At 41.5% G+C, this 21,399-nt stretch overlaps 1 protein-coding gene across 1 annotated transcript; it reads left to right on the top strand.

Annotated features, from left to right (window-relative positions):
• The first annotated feature begins 1,395 nt into the window (after window positions 1-1,395).
• HCCS (holocytochrome c synthase) lies at window positions 1,396-11,475 on the top strand. The gene is made up of 7 exons (XM_073643240.1): window positions 1,396-1,548; window positions 6,373-6,495; window positions 7,089-7,228; window positions 9,628-9,776; window positions 10,066-10,185; window positions 10,959-11,045; window positions 11,131-11,475. Exons 2-7 carry the CDS (start codon window positions 6,378-6,380, stop codon window positions 11,327-11,329), a joined length of 813 nt encoding a protein of 270 aa, XP_073499341.1. The 5' UTR covers window positions 1,396-1,548; window positions 6,373-6,377; the 3' UTR covers window positions 11,330-11,475.
• Window positions 11,476-21,399: the final 9,924 nt, after the last annotated feature.

Below are 21,399 nucleotides of genomic sequence, written 5' to 3'. Positions count from 1 at the left end.
CCTCACCACCACCGGAGCTGCTGCACACCACCAACCGGAGCTCCCGCCTCACCACCAACCGGAGCTGCTGCCTCACCACCAAAGGAGCTGAAGCAACCCCGACCTACTGTCTCATTCCCCATTATACTGTAGGCTGTAAGTCCAAAGGTGAAGGGCCCTCTCCCCTCTGTTCCAATCTGTCAATGTTAGTCTGTTCATTGTAATTTATATTTTGTATGTAACCCTTTCTCATGTGCAGCCCCATGGAATCAATGTTGCTATAAAAATTAATAATAATTTGGTGATACAACAATATTGGTGAACAACGCTTTTTCCAGCATGGCAACCATGTCACAAGGGAAAAATGATAACAAAGTGGTTCGGTTAACAAAACAATGACATTTTGGGTCCGCGGCCAGGACACTTCTAAGCTCTCAACCTCATTGAGAATCTGTGGTCAATCTTCAAAAAGAGAGTGGACAAACAAGAACCCAAAAGTTGTGATAAACTAGTACTGCATAGACAAAAAAGGGCGACAATCGGTCAGGAGTTGGCCATGAGCTGATATCCAGCAGCCAGTGTGAGGTGCAGAAGTTTTAGATAATAAAAGCTAAACACTGTAACTATTGAGTCTTTACATAAACTTGATTTGTTCATAAAATGTAAAAACTCATGACTTGCTGATAATTGTACTTCAGTAATCGTAGAAACATCCGACTAAAAGATTGAAAACCACTGAAGCAGTAAACTGTGTGAAAGACCAAATTTATGTCAACTCTCAAAACTTTTGGCCAGGACTGCACAGATCCCTTAAAGGGGTTGCCGGTCTAAAATGAGAAGTGTGTAGTTACTCTATGTGACTGCAGACTTGTGGATCCTCACAGCGCACTGTCTATTGTTAGGATTCTCCGGTGGTCATGTGACCACAAGTCTGTGATCTGCACATTGGCCACACTTCGACTAGACGTGCACGTGCTCGCTCAATGTAAGTGTACTGCACAAGGCCGGAAACGTCTAGTTGGGATGTGGCAGATCGCAGACTTGTGGCCACATGACCACCGATAACACCGCAGAATCCTCAAAGCGCGCTTGAGGATTCACAAGTCTGCAGGCATATAGTGTGACTGCAGACTTTGTTGCTTTAGGCCAGACAACCCCTTTACACGAGTCTGGGCGGCTGAAGGTGAATGCTACCGACTACTTATGTATGTGATAGTATCTCTGCTGGCGGCTCACTGGTGGGACAGGCCTATGTGCAGAGGACGAGGTGACGGAGTGTCCGCCTCAGCCGCAGAGCACAAATAGCCCAGTGCAGCATCGCGCTGCTCAGCCTCTACTACAGTTCCCAGAATGCAACGTGCCGCAGCCGCAGGGCATTCTGGAACCAAACTCCGCCTGCCGCTCGTGACCGCCTCCGCTTGGCATGACGCGCTCGTACACCTGTTACCTAGACAACAGCCACAGCCTGACAGTCCGCATGTGCGATAAACCGTGACGTCATTTGCCGGCGACCGGTCCTCGTGCAGGAGAGCTGGGGGATCTTCAGAGAGGACGTCTCTCTGGTCTCCGGTAAGAGGAGCGTGAGTGGGGGAGACAGGAAGTGCGGAAACCTCCAGTTGTAGAAGGGGGAGGCCTCAGCTCAGTGTATGGAGGCTGAAAACTGAGCTGTGACCGTGACCTCTACCGGTGCAGGACACATGACACAGTGCTGCCCCCTGTCATGTCCTGGTGACCTCTCAGGTCAGCACACATCTATTCTAGCAGATAATTAACCTCTGAAGTTAATTAAAGGGGATCACTTACCAATACTTTTAATTTTTCAAAACTGTTTGGAAATAAGGGATTAGTATGGAAATAATATAAGCGATGCCCCTGCAGCCTCCACTGCTTCATGATGACATCCAGTGCATTCAGTCCCCAGATCGCGGGGGCCACAGGTTACAGGACCAGGTGACTGATGAGCGGGATGTCATCACTGCCGGTCCCAGCTGAAGCCCCCAGATGGAGCATTGGGGGGGATCGAAGATTATTTCCTTATTGTATCACTATCTCTTCTCTCTGACCAGTTGTGTAAGGCAGGAGAAGCTGCTGATTACATTCACATACCTGGAAAGACGTATGCCCCAAACATATAAGGCGTATATACAGACATGTTTCTGTCCCCTATATACTGTTCTATACTGTGGTTATTGTGTTTTATATGATTTTTAGTCTGGTAAAAGTGTTTCCAATTGTGCAAAAATGAGGGTTATTCTCACTGTCAAAAATGGGTAAAATTAGAAAAATGGCTCGTAAAAACTAACCACTGTAACTTCTTATTAAACATCCTCTCTGTTCTCAAGAATGGAGGGATTTTTAATTTGATTGTTTACTGCTTGTTGCCATGGTGACCTCTGTAGTCTGTCAGCAGTAGCCGGTCTCCTAGGCAAGGAGCGCAGATTCACTCTCACTCCCCCCCAGCGCACCTCTGATGATTCAGAGGCAAAGCTGCCTCCGCTAACAGCATTGTAGCTCATCCATTTTTGGACTGCAACGCTGGTCTAAACTGTCAATCACTAGGAGCAAACTTTCCCCCCTAACAAGTAGATAGACAGGGGAGCAGTGTGCCTCTTAAGACAGAACATGGGACAAACTCTTTAAAGAGTTTTATATAAATCTTATACATGGATCACCCTCACTTACTAAGAGTGGTCCCTAGACCCCTGCTCTGCATGCTGAGTGGAATAGTGATCATGTATGCGCAGGGGCCCTGACACCTGATGAAGCATTAGTAAAATTTGCGTAAGGTGGGGTGTGTGAGCATTTCTGTATTTGCTTCACTGTTTGTTTTCAACAAAATTTTTTTTTGCATCTTTGCACTTTATATTTATTATTCTTAAGGGATTTTTGCATAGTGTTGGCACCTCCTCATATATACTTTATTTTTATTTTGTGATTTGTACCTTGTTTTACACCTTCTTCCTTACTTTTGATATTTATCATTGCCATGTCTCTATATCTGAGTATTTACCAGGGTACATCTCTTGCGATCTATTTACCATGCTTTGATATTCCTATATGTATTTTATACATTTTGTTTGTTGCTCACCCACCATTTGCATACCTGCCATTTCCATGTTGGATATTTTATTCCCACCTTACTTCCCCCTTTTTATTCACTTTTATTTTATGTAAAAATTGCACTAATAAAGATTTATCCAATTTTCAATAATTTATCTTCCCAGCTCGTCTTTTTATTGGTTTTCATATTCATTCAGTGCAAATGGGGCATTTACCTACCTCGGGTTACAACTCTTCTGTAATCTAATAATTGACTAAACTTAGATGTTTCCAGTTAAACACTGTTAATGCACGTCTTGTACAAATACCATTGGTAAAGTGAGACCAGGCTTAGCTTTGCAGTGCTCATTTTAATGGGAACCTGTCTGCAGAGTTGTGGTTAACTCCTTTACCGCCGAGGGTTGTTTGCACGTTAATGACCAGGCCAATTTTTACAATTCTGACCACTGTCACTTTATGAGGTAATTACTCTGGAACGCTTCAACGGATCCCCCTGATTCTGAGAATGTTTTTCATGACATATTGTACTTCATGATTGTGGTAAAATATCTTCGATATCACTTGCGTTTATTTGTGAAAAAAAACTGCAATTTGGCAAAAATTTTTAAAATTTTGGAATTTTCAAAATTTGAATTTTTATGTCCTTAAATCAGAAGAGATATGTCACACAAAATAGTTAATAAATAACATTTCCCACATGTCTACTTTACATCAGCACAATTTTGGAACAAATTTTTTTTTTTTGTTAGGGAGCTATAAGGGTTAAAAGATGACCAGCGATTTCTCATTTTTCCAACAAAATTTACAAAACCATTTTTTAGGGACCACATCACATTTGAAGTCACTTTGACGGGTCTTTATGACAGAAAATACCCAAAAGTGACACCATTCTAAAAACTGCACCCCTCGCATTTTTTTTGTAAAATCTAGTTTTTACATGGCCATATTTTGAGAGCTATAATTTTTCCATATTTTGGCCGACAGAGTCATATGATGGCTTGTTTTTTGCGGGATGACTTGACGTTTTTATTGGTACCATTTTCAGGCACTTAACAATTTTTGATCGCTTTCTATTCCAATTTTTGGGAGGCAGAATAAACAAAAAACAGTAATTCCAGAATTGTTTTTGTTTTTTTTATGCTGTTCCGCGTGTGGTAAAATTGATTAGGTAGCGTTATTCTTTGGGTCAGTACTTTTACAGCGGTACCACATTTATATCGTTTTTCTATGTTTTGGCGCTTTTACACAATAAAAGCTATTTTATAGAAAAAAAATATTTTTTTGAATCGCTTTATTCTGAGAGCTATAACTTTTTTATTTTTTGGCTGATGGAGCTGTATGGCAGCTTGTTTTTTGCGTGACAAGATGACTTTTTCAGCGGTACCATTTTTATTTATATTCGTCTTTTTGATTGCGTTTTATTCCATTTTTTGTTTGGCAGTATGATGATAAAGCATTGTTTTTTTGCCTCGTTTTTTATTTTTATTTTTTACCATTTTCACTAAAGGGGTTAACTAATGGGACAGTTTTATAGGTCAGGTCGTTCCAGACGCGACGATACAAAATATGTGTACTTTTATTGTTTTGTTTTTTTTCATAATATTTATTGATGGGTACATTATATTTTTATTTTTGGTGGATTAATTTTTTATTATTTTTATTTTTTTCATTTTTTTTTTTTTTTAACACTTTTTGGACTTTTATTCTGTGTCCCACTATGGGACTTTCACTTTTTTTATTCTGATCGCCTGTATAGCACAGGAATGCCACACCATCCCTGTGCTATGCAGGCTGTCAGTGCTGCAGATGCAGAAGATACTTTGGTCATGCACTGCGCATGACCAAAATATCTTCCTGCCGTCTGGTGACCCTGATGTCATGACGACATCGGGTCGTCATGACGACATCCGCGAGGCCGCGGCAGACAGTGCTGGAGGCCGGGAGAGGAGGTGAGTGTTGCGATCAACTCCCCTTGGCCCCCCAATGCTGAGATCGACTTCGATTGCAGCATTGAGGGGGTTAATGTGCCGGGAGCGGTGCGGGACCGCTCCCTGCACGTAGCATCGGGTGTGTGAGTATTCGCTGACACCCGGCGGCGATCGCCCCACACCGCTTGTGTGCGGGCGCGATCGCCATATGACCTAATAATACGTCATTGGTCCAATCGGCACAGTTTGCACCTAGCTGCTAGCACTGGGGTTATTAATGGTTGTATGAGGAATGTTCTGCCACCCTGAATGCACTTGGGCAAATAATCAAGGTCTGCTGCTGGCAGCTCCCTCTGCAATTGCCGACCAATGACGTCTCAGATGTGCTCGTTGGGAGACAAGTCCGGAGACGCTGCTGGCCACGGTAGTACATTTAGGCCACACATGCAGCTTATAGTAGCATGAACAACACATAACCTGATGTTGTCGTGTTTAAAAATGACTCCTTGGACACTTTAAAGAAATGGCCGTACCAGTGGTTCCACGATTGATTGATTCTGTACTGCAAGTGAAAGTAGATGTCAATTACCAAGCCTAAGGCATCAATCAGTGTCTACACAAACCATTAGCTCGACATTGGGCTTTCCACTGACTTCCAGCTAGATGTTCCATTAACCTCACGCCATCGCTCTCTAAGGTGATCCTGGTGCAGAGCGAGGCTGGAGTGGAGGTCTGTCCTCCTCAGCGATGAGTCCTGCTTTTGTCTTTGATGCGATGTTAGCTGGAGATTCGTCTGGAGAAGAGGCCTCAACAAGGGAGCGTCACACAGGTCTAACTCCCGGAATTATGCTGTAGGGTGGCATAATGTACTGTAGGTTGTGATTTCCATAACTCTGTCTTGGTGCAGCTTTGTTGAGGAGAGTGTTCTTAGTAAAATGGCCTTTTATGAGGCTTCGCAGACAGTAAAAAAAAAAAAATTAACATCTCAGGATTTTTTTTTTAAAGCCTAGTGACTTCAGAAAGTGGGGAAACAATAATGAAAAATCACCATCTATATGTACAATATAGAATCCACATGACATCTTTATGGCATGCAATTTTTACTTAAATTCGTACAAGGCCATCTACTGTTTTCTGGGTTGTTAGTTTCAATGGATTAATTTAAGAACTGCCGTCATGCGGCTGGTGTCTTTATGGCAATCGTAACGTAGGGCATGCTGCGATTTATTTTTATAGAAGTGGACCATCATTAAAATGTTTTGAACTACTCCAATGATGTGCATTGTTGTTTCCCTGTAAATCCGCCGTATGCCGTCCATGCATACAGAATAGTCCAGTCCATGTATAGATTGCTGAACTGCACAAGGCCAAGGAACATATATTTAGTGTGTGTATGTTTTATCAGGTACAATGGGCACATCGACATCAGCCCCACCTACTCCGCACCCTTCACCTGCTGTATCAGAAAATACAGACTTGACCACGTCGCCTCCTGCAGGATGTCCGATGCATAAAAAAAAGATGGAAGGTATTTATGATTTTTTATTTTTATTTATTCCTTGCTTTCTTCACTCTGCAGACCTGTGAATCCTTACAGCTCGCATATTGCACGCTGGCAGGATTCTCTGGTGCCGGCAGGGAGACCGGGCGGTCATGTGACCACAAGTGTTCGATTTGCTACTCCTGGCCACATTCTGACTAGACTTGTCCAGTCTCGCTCTATACAAGTGAATTGAGCGAGGCTGCGTAACGGTTTGGATAAAAACTCCTCCACTTTGTAGCTACTGTAATACATTTTGGGTATTCTACTTGCAAAATATGGGGGGAAAAATCTGCCACGGAGCTGACCCGTGTGAGTATACCCTGTAAGTATGCAGCATTTCAGTATATTTTTTTAATGAATACACTGCCGGTTTGCATATGAAAAATCCTCGGAGTATTATTGTAGCAGCATTGTGGGGGAGCTATTACTAAATATCACCTAAATGATCCATAAAAAAACCCTCCAGGGTCAGTTGTCCTTTTGAGTATTACTCCGCCATCTTTTCCAGGTCATAGTTACTGAATAGGAATGCAATGCTCTGTATACACTGTAATATAATTCTGAATATTTCAATAAAGCGACGGGATGTCCAGTGCACAAAGAAGCTTCCCAGAAAGCAGAGAGCTGCTCCGGTCCCGGTCATCAAGACAGAGCCTACGAATATGTCCAGTGCCCCATGAGAGCGAGCGGTAAAGATGACATTGACCCCAGCAATATGGTAAGAGGAGATTATGTGGAAGGTATTCCTGATGTTAAAGGTCTGGCAGCTTTAGTATTTCCCTTTACATATTTCTATGGTGTTACCTGCATTGCTTATAACCCCTTCCTGACCTAGGACTTATTTGTATGTCCTGTGTCAGGCCTGTACATATGTAGTAGGCTCAGGAGCTGAGCCCCCACCACACCCGGCAGATCACAGCCGTGTTACACAGCCGACATCTGCCTGTAGCGTTGGCTCCGATTTGTTGCTGTTTAACCATCTAATTGCCACAGGGATGTCTGATATTGCCCCCCTCTCCTGCACAATGTGAACACTGTGCAGATGGGTTGCTAAAAGCAACTGGGGGTCTGCGAAAGCCCCCTCCCTATGGTTGCCTTATTAGTCCTCTTGCGAAGCCCAGGCTGTGGTTGTATGTCATAGGTGAACGTCATTTTCTCTAGGTACCACAATCCTATGATATTGCAATATACAGTACAAGAAATCAAACAATCGCAGGTTTAAATGCTTAAATAGATCAAAACTGACTGTAAAAAATAAAAACATTGATTTGAAAGTCTAAAAACATAAGATCATTTTCCTTTCCCTCTTAAAAAAAAAAAAAAAAAAAAAAAAAGTACTAAAAGCCACCAAGTTTGGTATTGATGCATCCATATAGGACTGATCTATCAAATATAAAAAATATCAAAACATTGTATGTTTCCCACAATTGCTTCAATAAAAACGCCAGCTCTCCACACAGACAAGCTCAGTTTACAGAAATATAAAGTTACGAGTGTCAGAAAATGGTGACACAAACCACATATTTTTGTTTTCTTTAACAAATTTCCAAATTTTTTCACCATTTAAATAATAATGATAATAATAATAATAACTTATAGAAGTTTGCTATTGCCATAATTGTACTAACATTGAGAATCAGGTTGACGAGTCATTTTTATCATACAATAAACGGCATAAAAAATGGTGACCCACAAAAATGTATTTTTTTTTCCCCCAAAACCTTTTTTTTGTAAAATATCAAAGCACAATAAAAACTTATCACTGAAGTCATACTGACCTGCTGAGTAAAATTAACATGTCAGTATTACCACGGAGTGAATGCTGGAACAATGACAACTAAAAATAATCATTAAAATTTGGAGAATTATTTCCTTTCCCATAAAAGAAAAAAAAAAAAAAAAGTATTTCAATAAAATTTATGTAGCAAATAAAAAGGTGGCATTAAAAATACAATTTGGCTTGCAAAAAAAACAAACTCAAACTACTAAGTAAAATAGTCAAGGCTCTTTTTCTTGTGACGGTGAAAATTAAAGTCACTGGAAAAAATGGCAAAGAATCACTGGTTTGGATAAAAACTGGAATGACCATAAGCGCAATAGGGTCTTATCCGGATTACAAAGGAAAGAGTAAAACGGGATTTGCTCACCTGGGGGAGTTGTGAAAGTCACAACCCTGTAATTAGCTTTTAAGCAAAGATGGCTGCTGCAGAGCCACCAAACAGATAGTCAGCAAACTTAAGTGGATCTAAAACCTGCGCTGCCCAGGATCCAATATACAATAGGAGACCAGATACGGTTTTATTTGTCAACGCGTTTCAAGGTGATCAGACCTCTTCATCAGGACAAACCACAACGATGACCACATTGTGATTTATCCTGATGGAGGTATGCTCACCTCGAAACGCGTTGACAAATAAAACCGTATCTGGTCTCCTATTGTATATTGGATCCTCGGCAGCGCGGGTTTTAGATCCACTTTCATCTCCACGTTGGCAAAGAATAGCTGGGGGTTGCGAGATAAGAGTAGATGTTACGTGAGCACTTACTTGTTTAGATTTCTCCCTAGGGTTTATTTTACTCTCTTTTCTTTGATCACATCTCAGTAACATCGTTTTTGCGAACAATATCTAAAACTGATTTCCATGTTACAGAGAAGCCCCTGAAATGTGACGGAGGATTTCATCTTAAAGGGTTTGCCCATTACTGGACAGCCCCAGTTTAACCACTTCCAGACTGCAATTAAATTAATAACAGCAAATCCTCCCCTCCTGCAGTGGAGCCGTTCTAGCGATGTCTACTACGCTGCTCCTGGAGAGTTGTAGGACTTCTTGGCACATGCAGGCTGCAGCCGATCTTTTCCTGCAGTTCATTATTCTATCAGAGCGGACATCCCCTCTGATGAAATAGTAAAGGCGAGCGGCCGGTGATTGCCTGCAGCCTGCACGGTCACATCGCTCTCCGCAAACAGCTGTGTTGTCATCGATAGAACGGCGCCTCTGCAGGCGGTGAGGTTACACGGTTATTATTTTAATTAGGTTCCTAAATTGTCCGCTGTAGGACAACATCTTTAAATTAAGAATTAAGAGACCACTAATAAACATTTATTTGTCTCTTTAGATGCCCCCTCCGAACCAGTCTCCAGCGTCAGATCAGCCCTTCCCTCTTTCATTAAACAGAGAAGAATCTACTATTCCGCGCTCCAACACCGATAAAAACTGGGTGTATCCATCAGAGCAAATGTTTTGGAACGCAATGCTCAGGAAGGGGTAAGTAGTGCAGGATATCCATGTTTCATGGCTACAGCTCCACAGCACACAGCGCCTCCTGCTGGTCATGGCAGTAACACAACTCGTATACATATCTTAGTGTTTGTCTATGGGTTGGAAAGTAGCTTCATGCCAACCTGCCATTGTACGTACATAGCAGCATGCCGTTCACTACCGTGAAGTATTTTTTATCTACTTGGAACAAAGTCTTTGGAGGCCCCCCAATTTAATTTCTTCTACAAATCTATTATATTAAAATGATTAATGAACCTTTAATTATGTTTTTAAGGTGGAAATGGAAGGACGATGACCTGAAACCTGAAGATATGAATAATATAATCAGGATTCACAATAAGAACAATGAACAGGCCTGGTCCGAGATCCTGAAGTGGGAAGCTCTCCACGCAAAGTAGGAACTCCTGTCTATCCTGGGATCTTTTACACACAGCTATTAATTTGATTTATTTTTATTCCCTTATCTCCATTCTATTTTGTTGTATCACAGCTTCTCATTCACTTTTTCTGCTTGTACATCTTCAGCGATGTATTACTATAGATTGATGCTAACTCAGTCCTATCTGTCTAGCGGGGGTACGGTGACAGTTACCTATTGACAGCTACTTACACGTCATAAGTAAATGTCTTCAGAAACTCTTTTAAAACAAAAGGAAACGTGACTATTATTCTGATTAATATGTCCCCATCGCGCCTGGACCTGACACTTTAATCTAGTGCTATAAGTATTCATGTGCGTCCTAAAAGGATAACTTCTGAGGCGGGTAGAATTGCAAATGTCTTGTAATCACAAGCATTTTATTAAAAATCCTCTCCGTCTTGAAGATTTTTTAATTTAGTTTACGGCTCGTTGCCTTGTCTACCGGCCACCTCTGCGGTCTATCAGAGGTGGCCGATTTCTTAGGTGCTGATCCGGCCAGCTGCAGAGCCCCTGTACACGTGCCATGCTGCAGAGGCAAAGCTGCCCACTACTGGCAGCTTTTGAGAGGGCACGGTTCAGAGCAGCGGCATAGCCATGCCACTACTCCAGCCTGTCAGTCATCAGGAGAGCACCACCCCCTTGGCAAATGGAAGGTCAGGAGGTGGGGGAGCGGTGCACTCCTGAAGATGGAAGAAAAGAATGACCCTTTTTTGTATTTCTCACCTATCTTTTCTCTTTCTCTTCAGAGAGTGTCCCTGTGGCCCAAGTCTTGTTCGTTTTGGTGGAAAAGCAAAAGAGTTTTCCCCGAGAGCGCGCATCCGATCCTGGATGGGGTACGGTATCTTACACCTTCCATCGATTGCTTTCTGTCTGTCCAGGAGCCATTCTGATTTCTTACTTTTTCGCTCTTTTCCACAGATATGAACTTCCCTTTGACCGTCACGATTGGGTTGTAAATCGCTGCGGAGAGGAAGTCCGATACGTCATCGACTATTATGATGGAGGCCAAGTAGATAAAAACTATCAGTTCACAATCTTGGATGTCCGCCCGGCTTTTGACTCCATGAATGCAGTCTGGGACAGAATGAAAGTCGCCTGGTGGCGCTGGACATCCTAATCTATTTAAGGACTTGTTTGCCAGACATCTAAGAACTGTAATTGCTGGCCTTTATTGCAGTGATCCATTGCCAGACTGCCATCTCCATTATAAATGCAGTCCAGTATTTAACGATGTATATAGATAAAAATACTTGAAAACCTTTACTGCATTTTTTTTTTTTTTCAAAAATATATTTATAAATTTGCCTTCTCACACTATGACTGTAAGGCCACGATCTGGTTTGGGCTTACAAATTCTGATGTAAAATACCGACCAAATTATGGAGTGGAACAATCAGAGGAAAAGTATAATAGAAACACATCACCACTTCTGCAATTTTCACCCACTCCTGGTTTTGGCTTACAAATGCTGATGTAAAATACTGAAGGTGTGAACGTGGCCTAAAGAGGAGTTTGAATAGAGCGACCATCCAACTCACATACAGGCAATGTGTCTGGTGCCGACTGTTCCAGTGATTAGTGTCGATCCCAGCCCCCCTGAGGTTAGACCATCATTATCTATACTATGGATAAATGATAAAGGGATTTTCTTGCAATCTACATACAAGTGCTTCTCACTAAATTAGAATATCATCAAAAAGTTAATTTATTTCAGTTTTTCAATACAAAAAATGAAACTCACATATTATATAGAGTCATTACAAACAGAGTGATCTATTTTAAGTGTTTATTTCTGTTAATGTTGATGATTATGGATTACAGCCAATTAAAACACAGAGGTCATTATCTCAGTAAATTAAATTAATTAACAAAAAACATCTGGAAAGGCCCCCTAAGTGTTTAAAAAGGTCCCTCTAGTCTGTTTCAGTAGGCTCCACAATCATGGGGAACACTACTGACTTGACAGGTGTCCAGAAGGCAGTCATTGACACACTCCACAAGGTCGCAGAGTCTGGAGGAAGAGTGGAGAGGCCACAATCCAAGCTGCTTGAGGTCTAGTGTGAAGTTTCCACAATCCGTGATGGTTTGGGCAGCCATGTCATCTGCTGGTGTAGGTCCACTGTGTTTTATCAAGACCAAAGTCAGCGCAGCCGTCTACCAGGACATTTTAGAGCACTTCATGCTTCCCTCTGCCGACAAGCTTTTTGGAGATGGAAATGTCATTCACCAGCAGGACTTGGCCCCTGTCCACACTGCCAAAAGTACCAATACCTGGTTTACACACAACAGTATCACTGTGCTTGATTGGCCAGCAAACTCGCCTGACCTTAATCCCATAGAGAATCTATTATAGAGAATCTATGGGGTATAGTCAAGAGGAAGATGAGAGACCCCAGACCCGACAATGCAGACGAGCTGAAGGCTGCTATCAAAGCAACCTGGGCTTCTATAACACCTCAGCAGTGCCACAGGCTGATCGCCTCCATGCCACGCCGCATTGATGCAGAAATTGATGCAAAAGGAGCCCCGACCAAGTATTGAGGGCATTTACTGAACATACATTTCAGATTTTAAAAACATTTTTCAAGCTGTTGTTATAAAGTATTCTAATTTACTGAGATAATGACTATGACTTTTGTGTTTTCATTGGCTGTAAGCCATAATCATCAACATTAACAGAAATAAACACCTCCATCCATCCTGACAGTGGCCACTGTGGGGCGCCTTTAATGCATGAAAAAATATAAATCGTAAGGGATACAGAAGTGTGTACATACAGCCCTAAAACATAAAATTAATTAATATTGTATTAAAAAGACACCAATAAATCCCTAGTGAAAACAGCAAAATTGAACAAATAGCCAAGAAACGAACCAGTTAACAATATTAGGGGCAACTGGAAAGGCCCAATCAAATGGTCCACTGACCGAAAGCTGATCTTGTCCCTTATTCCTTGTTATGTCACTATATCTTTCATAGGTAGACATGAACAAATAGGTGACCCACATCAGCAAGGTACGTATATAGATTATGCTCAAAGCACTGAATAGCATAGGCTAATGTAGACTCTTATGGTCTGAGGTGTCAGTATATCGTACACAGGTAGACATGCACATACATACAAACTAAGTCAGCAAGGCTCAACATGCATAATAAATGATAAAGTGAATGTGTTGCCCAGGATCACCACCTTGGGCCTAAGTAACCCTAGGACATACAAACTACTCGCCCTGCCTGGCAGCGGGGGTTGGCACCCTAGATAACGAGGTTTTGGCGCACCCGCTCCATGGCGGCTGCCCCTCACTGGCCCTAGAATCTCCAGTATAAGTGCAGGAGCCTATAGCCTAGATATGATATATGTAATGTGCCAACAGTAAAGCCATAAACGCAGAACAGAGCACCCGGTAAAGGGGCCACAGACAAGTGCAATATCAGGGGCATGAGCTACACTTGTCCTTGTCTTGGCCCAGCCTGACAGACTATAGAACATCTATACCGGAATAATAACTTGTTACCAAGCTGCCACAAGAGATCCTTGTAAGAGGAACATTTTGCACTAAACTGTCTAGATTTCACTGCGGGTGTAACTGCAGATGTCGCCCTTTGCAGCTTAAAAGTGACGTACTGCGGATGTCTGCAGTGCTACGGATTTTTTTTTTTAGCAAGGCGTACAGATAAGATTTCATAAAATGATATCCACGTGACCAAATAAAGATATGTTTACATGTGGATGATTTTCTTCTTCCCAAAAATGTTTGTGACCATCCCATTTAGGCTGCAATCACACGCCGGCCTGCACACTTACCCATAGAATTTAATAGAGCAGTTCACACATAATTTTTTTTTTTTAAATACCTTTGTCTCCGTTACCTTAATCCCTTTACCCCTGAGGGTGGTTTGCACGTTAATGACCAGGCCAATTTTTACAATTCTGACCACTGTCACTTTATGAGGTAATTACTCTGTAACGCTTCAACAGATCCCGCTGATTCTGAGATTGTTTTTTCGTGACATATTGTACTTCATGATTGTGGTAAATTTCTTCGATATCACTTGCATTTATTTGTAAAAAAAAACCCGGAAATTTGGCGAAAATTTTGCAATTTTCAAAATTTTAATTTTCATGCCCTTAAATCAGAGAGATACGTCACACAAAAGAGTTAATAAATAACATTTCCCACATGTCTACTTTACATCAGCACAATTTTGGAACCAAATTTATTTATTTTTTATTAGGGAGCTATAAGGGTTAAAAGTTGACCAGCGATTTCTCATTTTTACAACAAAATTTTCGAAACCATTTTCTTAGGGACCACATCACATTTGAAGTCACTTTGAGGGGCCTTTATGACAGAAAATACCCAAAAGTGACACCATTCTAAAAACTGCAGCTCTCAAGGTGCTCAAAACCACATTCAAGAAGTTTATTAACCCTTCATGTGCTTCACAGGAATTTTTGGAATGGGGAAGAAAAAAATGAACATTTAACTTTTTTCACAAAAATGTTACTTTAGACCCCAATGTTTTTATTTTTTGCAGGGGTAACAGGAAAAAATGGACCCCAAAATTTCTTGTGCAATTTCCCCTGGGCGTGCAGATACCCCATATGTCTGGAAAAACCACTGTTTGGGTGCACGGCAGGGTTTGGAAGGGAAGGAGCGCCATTAGACTTTTTGAATGTAAAATTTGCTTGAATAGTTAGCTGACACCATGTTGCGTTTGGAGAGCCCCTGATGTGCCTAAACAGTGGAAACCTCCCACAAGTGACACCATTTTGGAAACTAGACCCCTCAGGGAATTTATCTAGATGTATGGTGAGCACCTTGAACCCCGAAGTGCTTCACAGAAGTTTATAACATGGAGCCGTAAAAATAAAATTTTCACATTTTTTCCCACAAAAATGTTTTTCAGCCCCCAGTTTTGCATTTTCATAAGAGTAACAGGAAAAATTGCACCATGCAACTTGTTGGGCAATCTCTCCTGAGTAAGCCGATACCCCATATGTGGGGGAAAACCACTGCTTGGGCGTATGGCAGGGTTCTGAAGGGAAGGAGCGCCATTTGACTTTTTGAATGTAAAATTTGCTTGAATAATTAGCGTAATAACCGCACCAGCGTATGGTCTCACAAGGGGTCTGAGGATCTCATCTCAGTACCTAATGGCAGTCAGGCTACCTCTGGAGGGTTGTACGGCCCTCCAAAGAAATGCCACCCCACACCATTACTGACCCACTGCCAAACCGGTCATGCTGAAGAATGTTGCAGGCAGCAGATCGCTCTCCACAGCGTCTCCAGACACTAGCACGTCTGTCACATGTGCTCAGTGTGAACCTGCTTTCATCTGTGAAGAGCACAGGGTGCCAGTGGCGACTTTGCCAATCCTGGTGGTCTGTGGCAAATGCCAAGCGTCCTGCACGGTGTTGGGCTGTGAGCACAACCCCCATCTGTGGTCGTCGGGCCCTCATACCCCTTTAATGGAGTCGGTTTCTAACCGTTTGTGCAGACGCATGCACATTTGTGGCCTGCTGGAGGTCATTTTGCAGGGCTCTAGCAGTGCTCCTGTTCCTCCTTGCACAAAGGTGGAGGTAGAGGTCCTGCTGCTGGGTTGTTGGCCTCCTACGGCCCCCTCCACGTATCCTGGTGTACTGGCCTGTCTGCTGGTAGCGTCTCCTGCCTCTGGACACTATTCTGATAGACACAGCAAACCTTTTTGCCACAGCTTGCATTGATGTGCCATCCTGGATGAGCTGCACTACCTGAGCAACTTCTGTGGGTTGTAGAGTCCGTCTCATGCTACCACGAGTGTGAAAGCACAACCAACATTCAAAAGTAACCAAAACATCAGCTAGAAAGCATTGGTACAGAGATGTGGTCTGTGGTTCCCACCTGCAGAAACACTCCTTTATTGAGGGTGTCTTGATAATTGCCAATAATTTCCATCTATATTGTCCATTCCATTTGCACAACAGCATGTGAAATTGATTGTCAATCCGTGTTGCTTCCTAAGTGGACAGTTTGATTTACTTGGAGTTATATTCTGTTGTTTAAGTGTTCCCTTTATTTTTTTGAGTAGTATTTTTATTTTTGGGGGATTATTATTTTTTTTTTTTTACTTTCCTACTTTTTTTTTTTATTTTTTTACTTTAACACATCGTCCCACTATGGGACTTTCACTTTTTGCAGCCTGATCGGCTGCATGGCATAGAGAGCAGCAGCACCCTATGCCATGCAGCCTGTCAGCGCTGCACACAGGAGAGACCTTAGTTTGGTCATGCACTGCACATGACCAAAGTAACGTCCTGCCTCCTGTTGACCCTGATGTTGTTATGGCGACATTGGGTCATCATGACAACAGCCGGAAGCCACTGCAGACACCGCGGGACGCCGGCAGGAGAGGTGAGTATAGCGATCACCTCCCCCTTGCCCCCACAATGCTGCGATCGCCGCACTCTTAATAGTACATAGCTGGTCCATAAGTCCCAGGGTGCAGCTACGTACTATTACTGACCTGGTTGGAAAGGGGTTAAATGGGTATTCCCATATCTAAACTCCTATCCTAGTATGTAGTAGGTGTAGTAATAATATTAGCAAATTCCTCCAATTAGAGATGTAGTATAGTTTTCCTGATTTGCTATGTCTCTTTCCTCATGTGCAGATATTGCAGGATGTTAGGTATCCACAGTTACGACTACTAGCAACTAGCTAACTGTCACTATCAGTGGTCGTAACCATGGATACCTAAGGTCCTGCAATCCCTGCACATGAGGAAAGAGACATGGCAAATCTGAAAAACTATACTACATTTCTAATTGGAGGTATTTGCTATTATTATTATTATTATTATTATACCTACCACATATTGGCATAGGATCTTGAAGATGGGAATATCCCTTTAACTTCACAAATATTTTAAAATAAAACTGGCAGAACTTGTTGATTTGACCGTAGTTTGGACCGCATTTGATAACTTGAGTCTCCCACTAAAAATATAGTATAGTTTTTCTGATTCGCTATGTCTCTTTCCTCATGTGAAGGCATTGCAGGACCTTAGGTATCCATGGTTACAACCACTGGCAACTAGCTGTCACTATATCAGTGGTCGTAACCATGGATACCTAAGGTCCTGCACATGAGGAAAGAAGCAGCAAATCAGAAACTATACTACATTTCTAATTGGAGGTATTTGCTATTATTATTATTATTACACCTACTACACACGTGGTCCAAATTGTTGGTACCCCTTCTTTAATGAAAGAAAACCCCCACAATGGTCACAGAAATAACTTGAATCTGACAAAATAATAAATTAAAAATCTATGAAAATGAACAAATGAAAGTCAGACATTGCTTTTCAACCCTGCTTCTACAGAATTTAAAAAAAAATTAAACTCCTGAAATAGGCCTGGACAGAAATGATGGTACCCCTGAAAATAATGTGACAAAAGGGACATGTTAAATCAAGTTGTGTCTACAATCTTGTAATCAGTCAGTGGGCCTGTATATAGGGCTACAGAAACTCACTGTGCTGTTTGGTGACATGGTGTGTACCACACTCAACATGGACCAGAGGAAGCAAAGGAAAGAGTTGTCTCAGGAGATTAGAAAGAAAATTATAGACAAGCATGTTAAAGGTAAAGGTTATAAGACCATCTCCAAGCAGCTTGATGTTCCTGTGACTACAATTGCACATATTATTCAGAAATGTAAGATCCATGGGACTGTAGCGAACCTGCCTGGACGTGGCAGCAGGAGGAAAATTGATGACAAAACAAAGAGACGGATAATACGAATGGTAACGAAAGAGCCCAGGAAAACTTCTAAAGAAATTAAAGGTGTCAGATCGCACCATCCGTCGTTGTTTGATCCAAAGTGGACTTCATGGGAGACGACCAAGGAGAACACCATTGTTGAAAAAAAATCATAAAAAAGCCAGACTGGAATTTGCCAAACTACATGTTGACAAGCCACAAAGCTTCTGGGAGAATGTCCTATGGACAGATATGACAAAAATGGAAGTTTTTGGCAAGGCACATCAGGTATATGTTCACAGATGGAAAAATGAAGCATATCAAGAAAAGAACACTGACCCTACTGTGAAACATGGAGGAGGCTCTGTTATGTCCTGAGGCTGCTTTGCTGCATCTGGCACAGGGTGTCTTGAATCTGTGCAGGGTACAATGAAATCTCAAGACTATAAAGGGATTCTAGAGAGAAATGTGCTGCCCAGTGTCAGAAAGCTTGGCTTCAGTTACAGGTCATGGGTCTTGCAACAGGATAATGACCCAAAACACACAGCTAAAAACACCCAAGAATGGCTAAGAGGAAAACATTGGACTATTCTGAAGTGGCCTTCTATGAGCCCTGACCTAAATCCTATTGAGCATCTTTGGAAAGAGCTGAAACATGCCGTCTGGAAAAGGCAACCTTAACACACGAGACAACTGGAGCAGTTTGCTCATGAGGAGTCGGCCAAAATACCTGCCGAGAGGTGCAGAAGTCTCATTGACAGTTACAGGAATCGTGTGATTGTCTCAAAAGGTTGTTCAGCAAAATATTAAGTTAAGAAGAACCATCATTTCTATCCAGGCCGATTTCATGAGTTTAACTTTTTTTAAATTCTGTGTAAGCAGAAAAGCAATGACTGACTTTCATTTGTTCATTTTCATAGATTTTTAATTTATTACTTTTGTCAGACTCAAGTTATTTCTGTGACCATTGTGGGTTTTTCTTTCATTAAACGAGGGGGACCAACAATTTTGACCACGTGTGTACATACTAGGATATGATCTTGGAGATGGAAATACCCCTTTAAGCTCTGACCATGTCTGGTTCTCATCTGTTCTGGATCAGCCACATTCAGATGTATGAGGATCCATAAAAAATAGATAAAAATCAGAATATATCCATTTTATGGTGGGTTTCATCCGTTCAGTCTAACCTACCTGATTCTGTTTTTAAAATTGGATCAAACTGAAGAAAAAAAAAATCTTCGTTTTTGACAGATGTAGAACAGTAATGGATGTGTGAATGTGACCAGACGGCTTGTTCATACATTTATGCTGCAATTTTTTTATGTCAGCTCTTTAAAGTAGCAGTAATATTCTTAGAATCTTATTCACACACTTTTTTTTTTCTCTTGCGTTTATTGACCCGGCAATTCTTTAATTGGATTTATTGGCAATTGTGTTTTTCCTAGGGAAAAAAAAAACACAGCAAAAAACAGTGTGTGTGAACAAACCCTTAGGCTGCGTTCACAAGCAACATTTAAACTGAACTAATGTCCAAAACGCATCAGTCGCATGACAGATGTAAAAGTCGCAACATTTCAGCGCAGCCTTGAGTTGCGGAAAACTTTTGAGACTTTACAAAGCTTTTTACACCTGAATTCTGGTGTAAAAGCTTTGGTGAATCGGCCCTTTGTTCCCGATCCATCACTTGCATTTTATTTATTTTTTTAAGTCAATTTTCTTTTTTTGTCTTCTGATATTCGTTGATTTTTTTATTTGCCAAATTCTTCAAAATTAAGCATGTAATTCATTTATTTTATACAAAAATGCTCTTCATCTATTACCTTTTTTGTGCTTTATTAGAGCAAAAAGTCGCTAAAAATGTTGCAAAATTGGTGCAGAAAATTCACATGTACAGAAAATCAATCTGGGGGACAGATTCAGCACAAAACATTTTGCAACTGCTAATTGATAAAACAGCCTAAAAAAAAAAAAGCCTCAATGACATTGGCGAACATTAACCCCTTCATGACATATAGGTATGCCCAAGGTCATGTCCCTGCCTTTGATGCGGGCTCTGGCGCTAAGCCCGCCTCTTTCCTTGCACATGACAGCTGATCCGGTTAGATGTCATGTGTCTCGTATCAGAGAGCCACCTGCGGCTGGCTGTTAACTAGTTAAATGCCGCTGTCAATCACGCAGGCTGGAAACGCGTACCAAGTCCCGCCCCTCGGCGCCCATGTCACGTGATCGCGGGGCGCCAATGGGTTGTCATGACAGCCAGGGGTCTGTAGAAGACCCTCGTGCTTGTCATTGTGATTTTTGCTATACATAGCAGCGCTGAAGCCCTGCTATGTGTAGCACAAGCAATCAGATGATTGCAGCTTTAAGTCTCCTAATGGACTATTGAATCAAGTAAAAAAAAAAGTTTCAAAAGTATTAAAAAAAAACCCAAAAGTTCAAATCACCCCCTTTTGCCCCATTCAAAATAAAACAATAAAAAAATACACCTATTTGGTATCACCACGTTCAGAATCGCCCGATCTATCAAACTATAAAGTAAATTAATCAGCAAACGGTGTAACGAGAAACAAAATAAAAAAACAGAATTTTTTTTTTTGGCCGCCGCCACAACATTGCAATAAAATGCAATAACAGGCGATCAAAACATCTTATCTACCTCAATATGGTATCAATAAAATCATCAGCTCGGCGCACAAAAAATAAGCCTCACCCGGCCCCAGATCCTGAAAAATGGAGACTCGACGGGTGTTGGAAAATGGCGAAATAAGTTATTTTTTTTTTTGCTACAAACTTTGGACGTTTGGTATCTGTGAACTCGTAACGGCCTGTAGAATCATATTTACAGGTCAGTTTTAAACTATAGTGAACATGATAGATAAAAAAATCCAAAAAAACAATTGTGGAATTGCACATTTTTTTGCAATTTAACCACACTTGGAATTTTTATTCCTGTTTTCCAGTGCTTGATATGGTAAAATCAATGGTAAAACCAATGGTGTCATTCAAAGTACAACTCGTCCCGCAAAAAGGAAACCCCCTCACACGGCCATATTGCCAGACAAGTAAACGAGCGATTGCTCTGGGAAGAAGGGGAGCAAAAAACAAAACAAAACCAAAACACAAGGTGGTGAAGGGGTTAAAAAAAACAAACAAAACAAAGTAAACACATAAAGTAGACTTTAACAAGGGCACAAATTAAAATAAAAATTTCGCACAAACTATAAACTTGTTAAAAACACCAGAAACTAGACAAAAAAGATGCAAATGCAATAATGAATCGGGCTGTAAGGAACATTATTTTTTTACTGTGAAAATTGACACTCTGTGTTGGAGGCTGCAGTGGAGATGTGAACAGAACCTGAAGGTTTGGCTGCAGACCATCCCCTGACCACCAGCCACCAGCAGCTTCTGGTCTACAGTCACAGCCTCCTATACAC

Source organism: Phyllobates terribilis, unplaced genomic scaffold (assembly GCF_046119375.1).
Source record: "Phyllobates terribilis strain yellow unplaced genomic scaffold, ASM4611937v1 Scaffold_8__6_contigs__length_399053987, whole genome shotgun sequence".
Classification (NCBI taxonomy): Eukaryota; Metazoa; Chordata; class Amphibia; order Anura; family Dendrobatidae; genus Phyllobates; species Phyllobates terribilis.
Note: the sequence above shows the minus strand (reverse complement) of the source record. Positions and strands in the feature narration are given on the sequence as shown.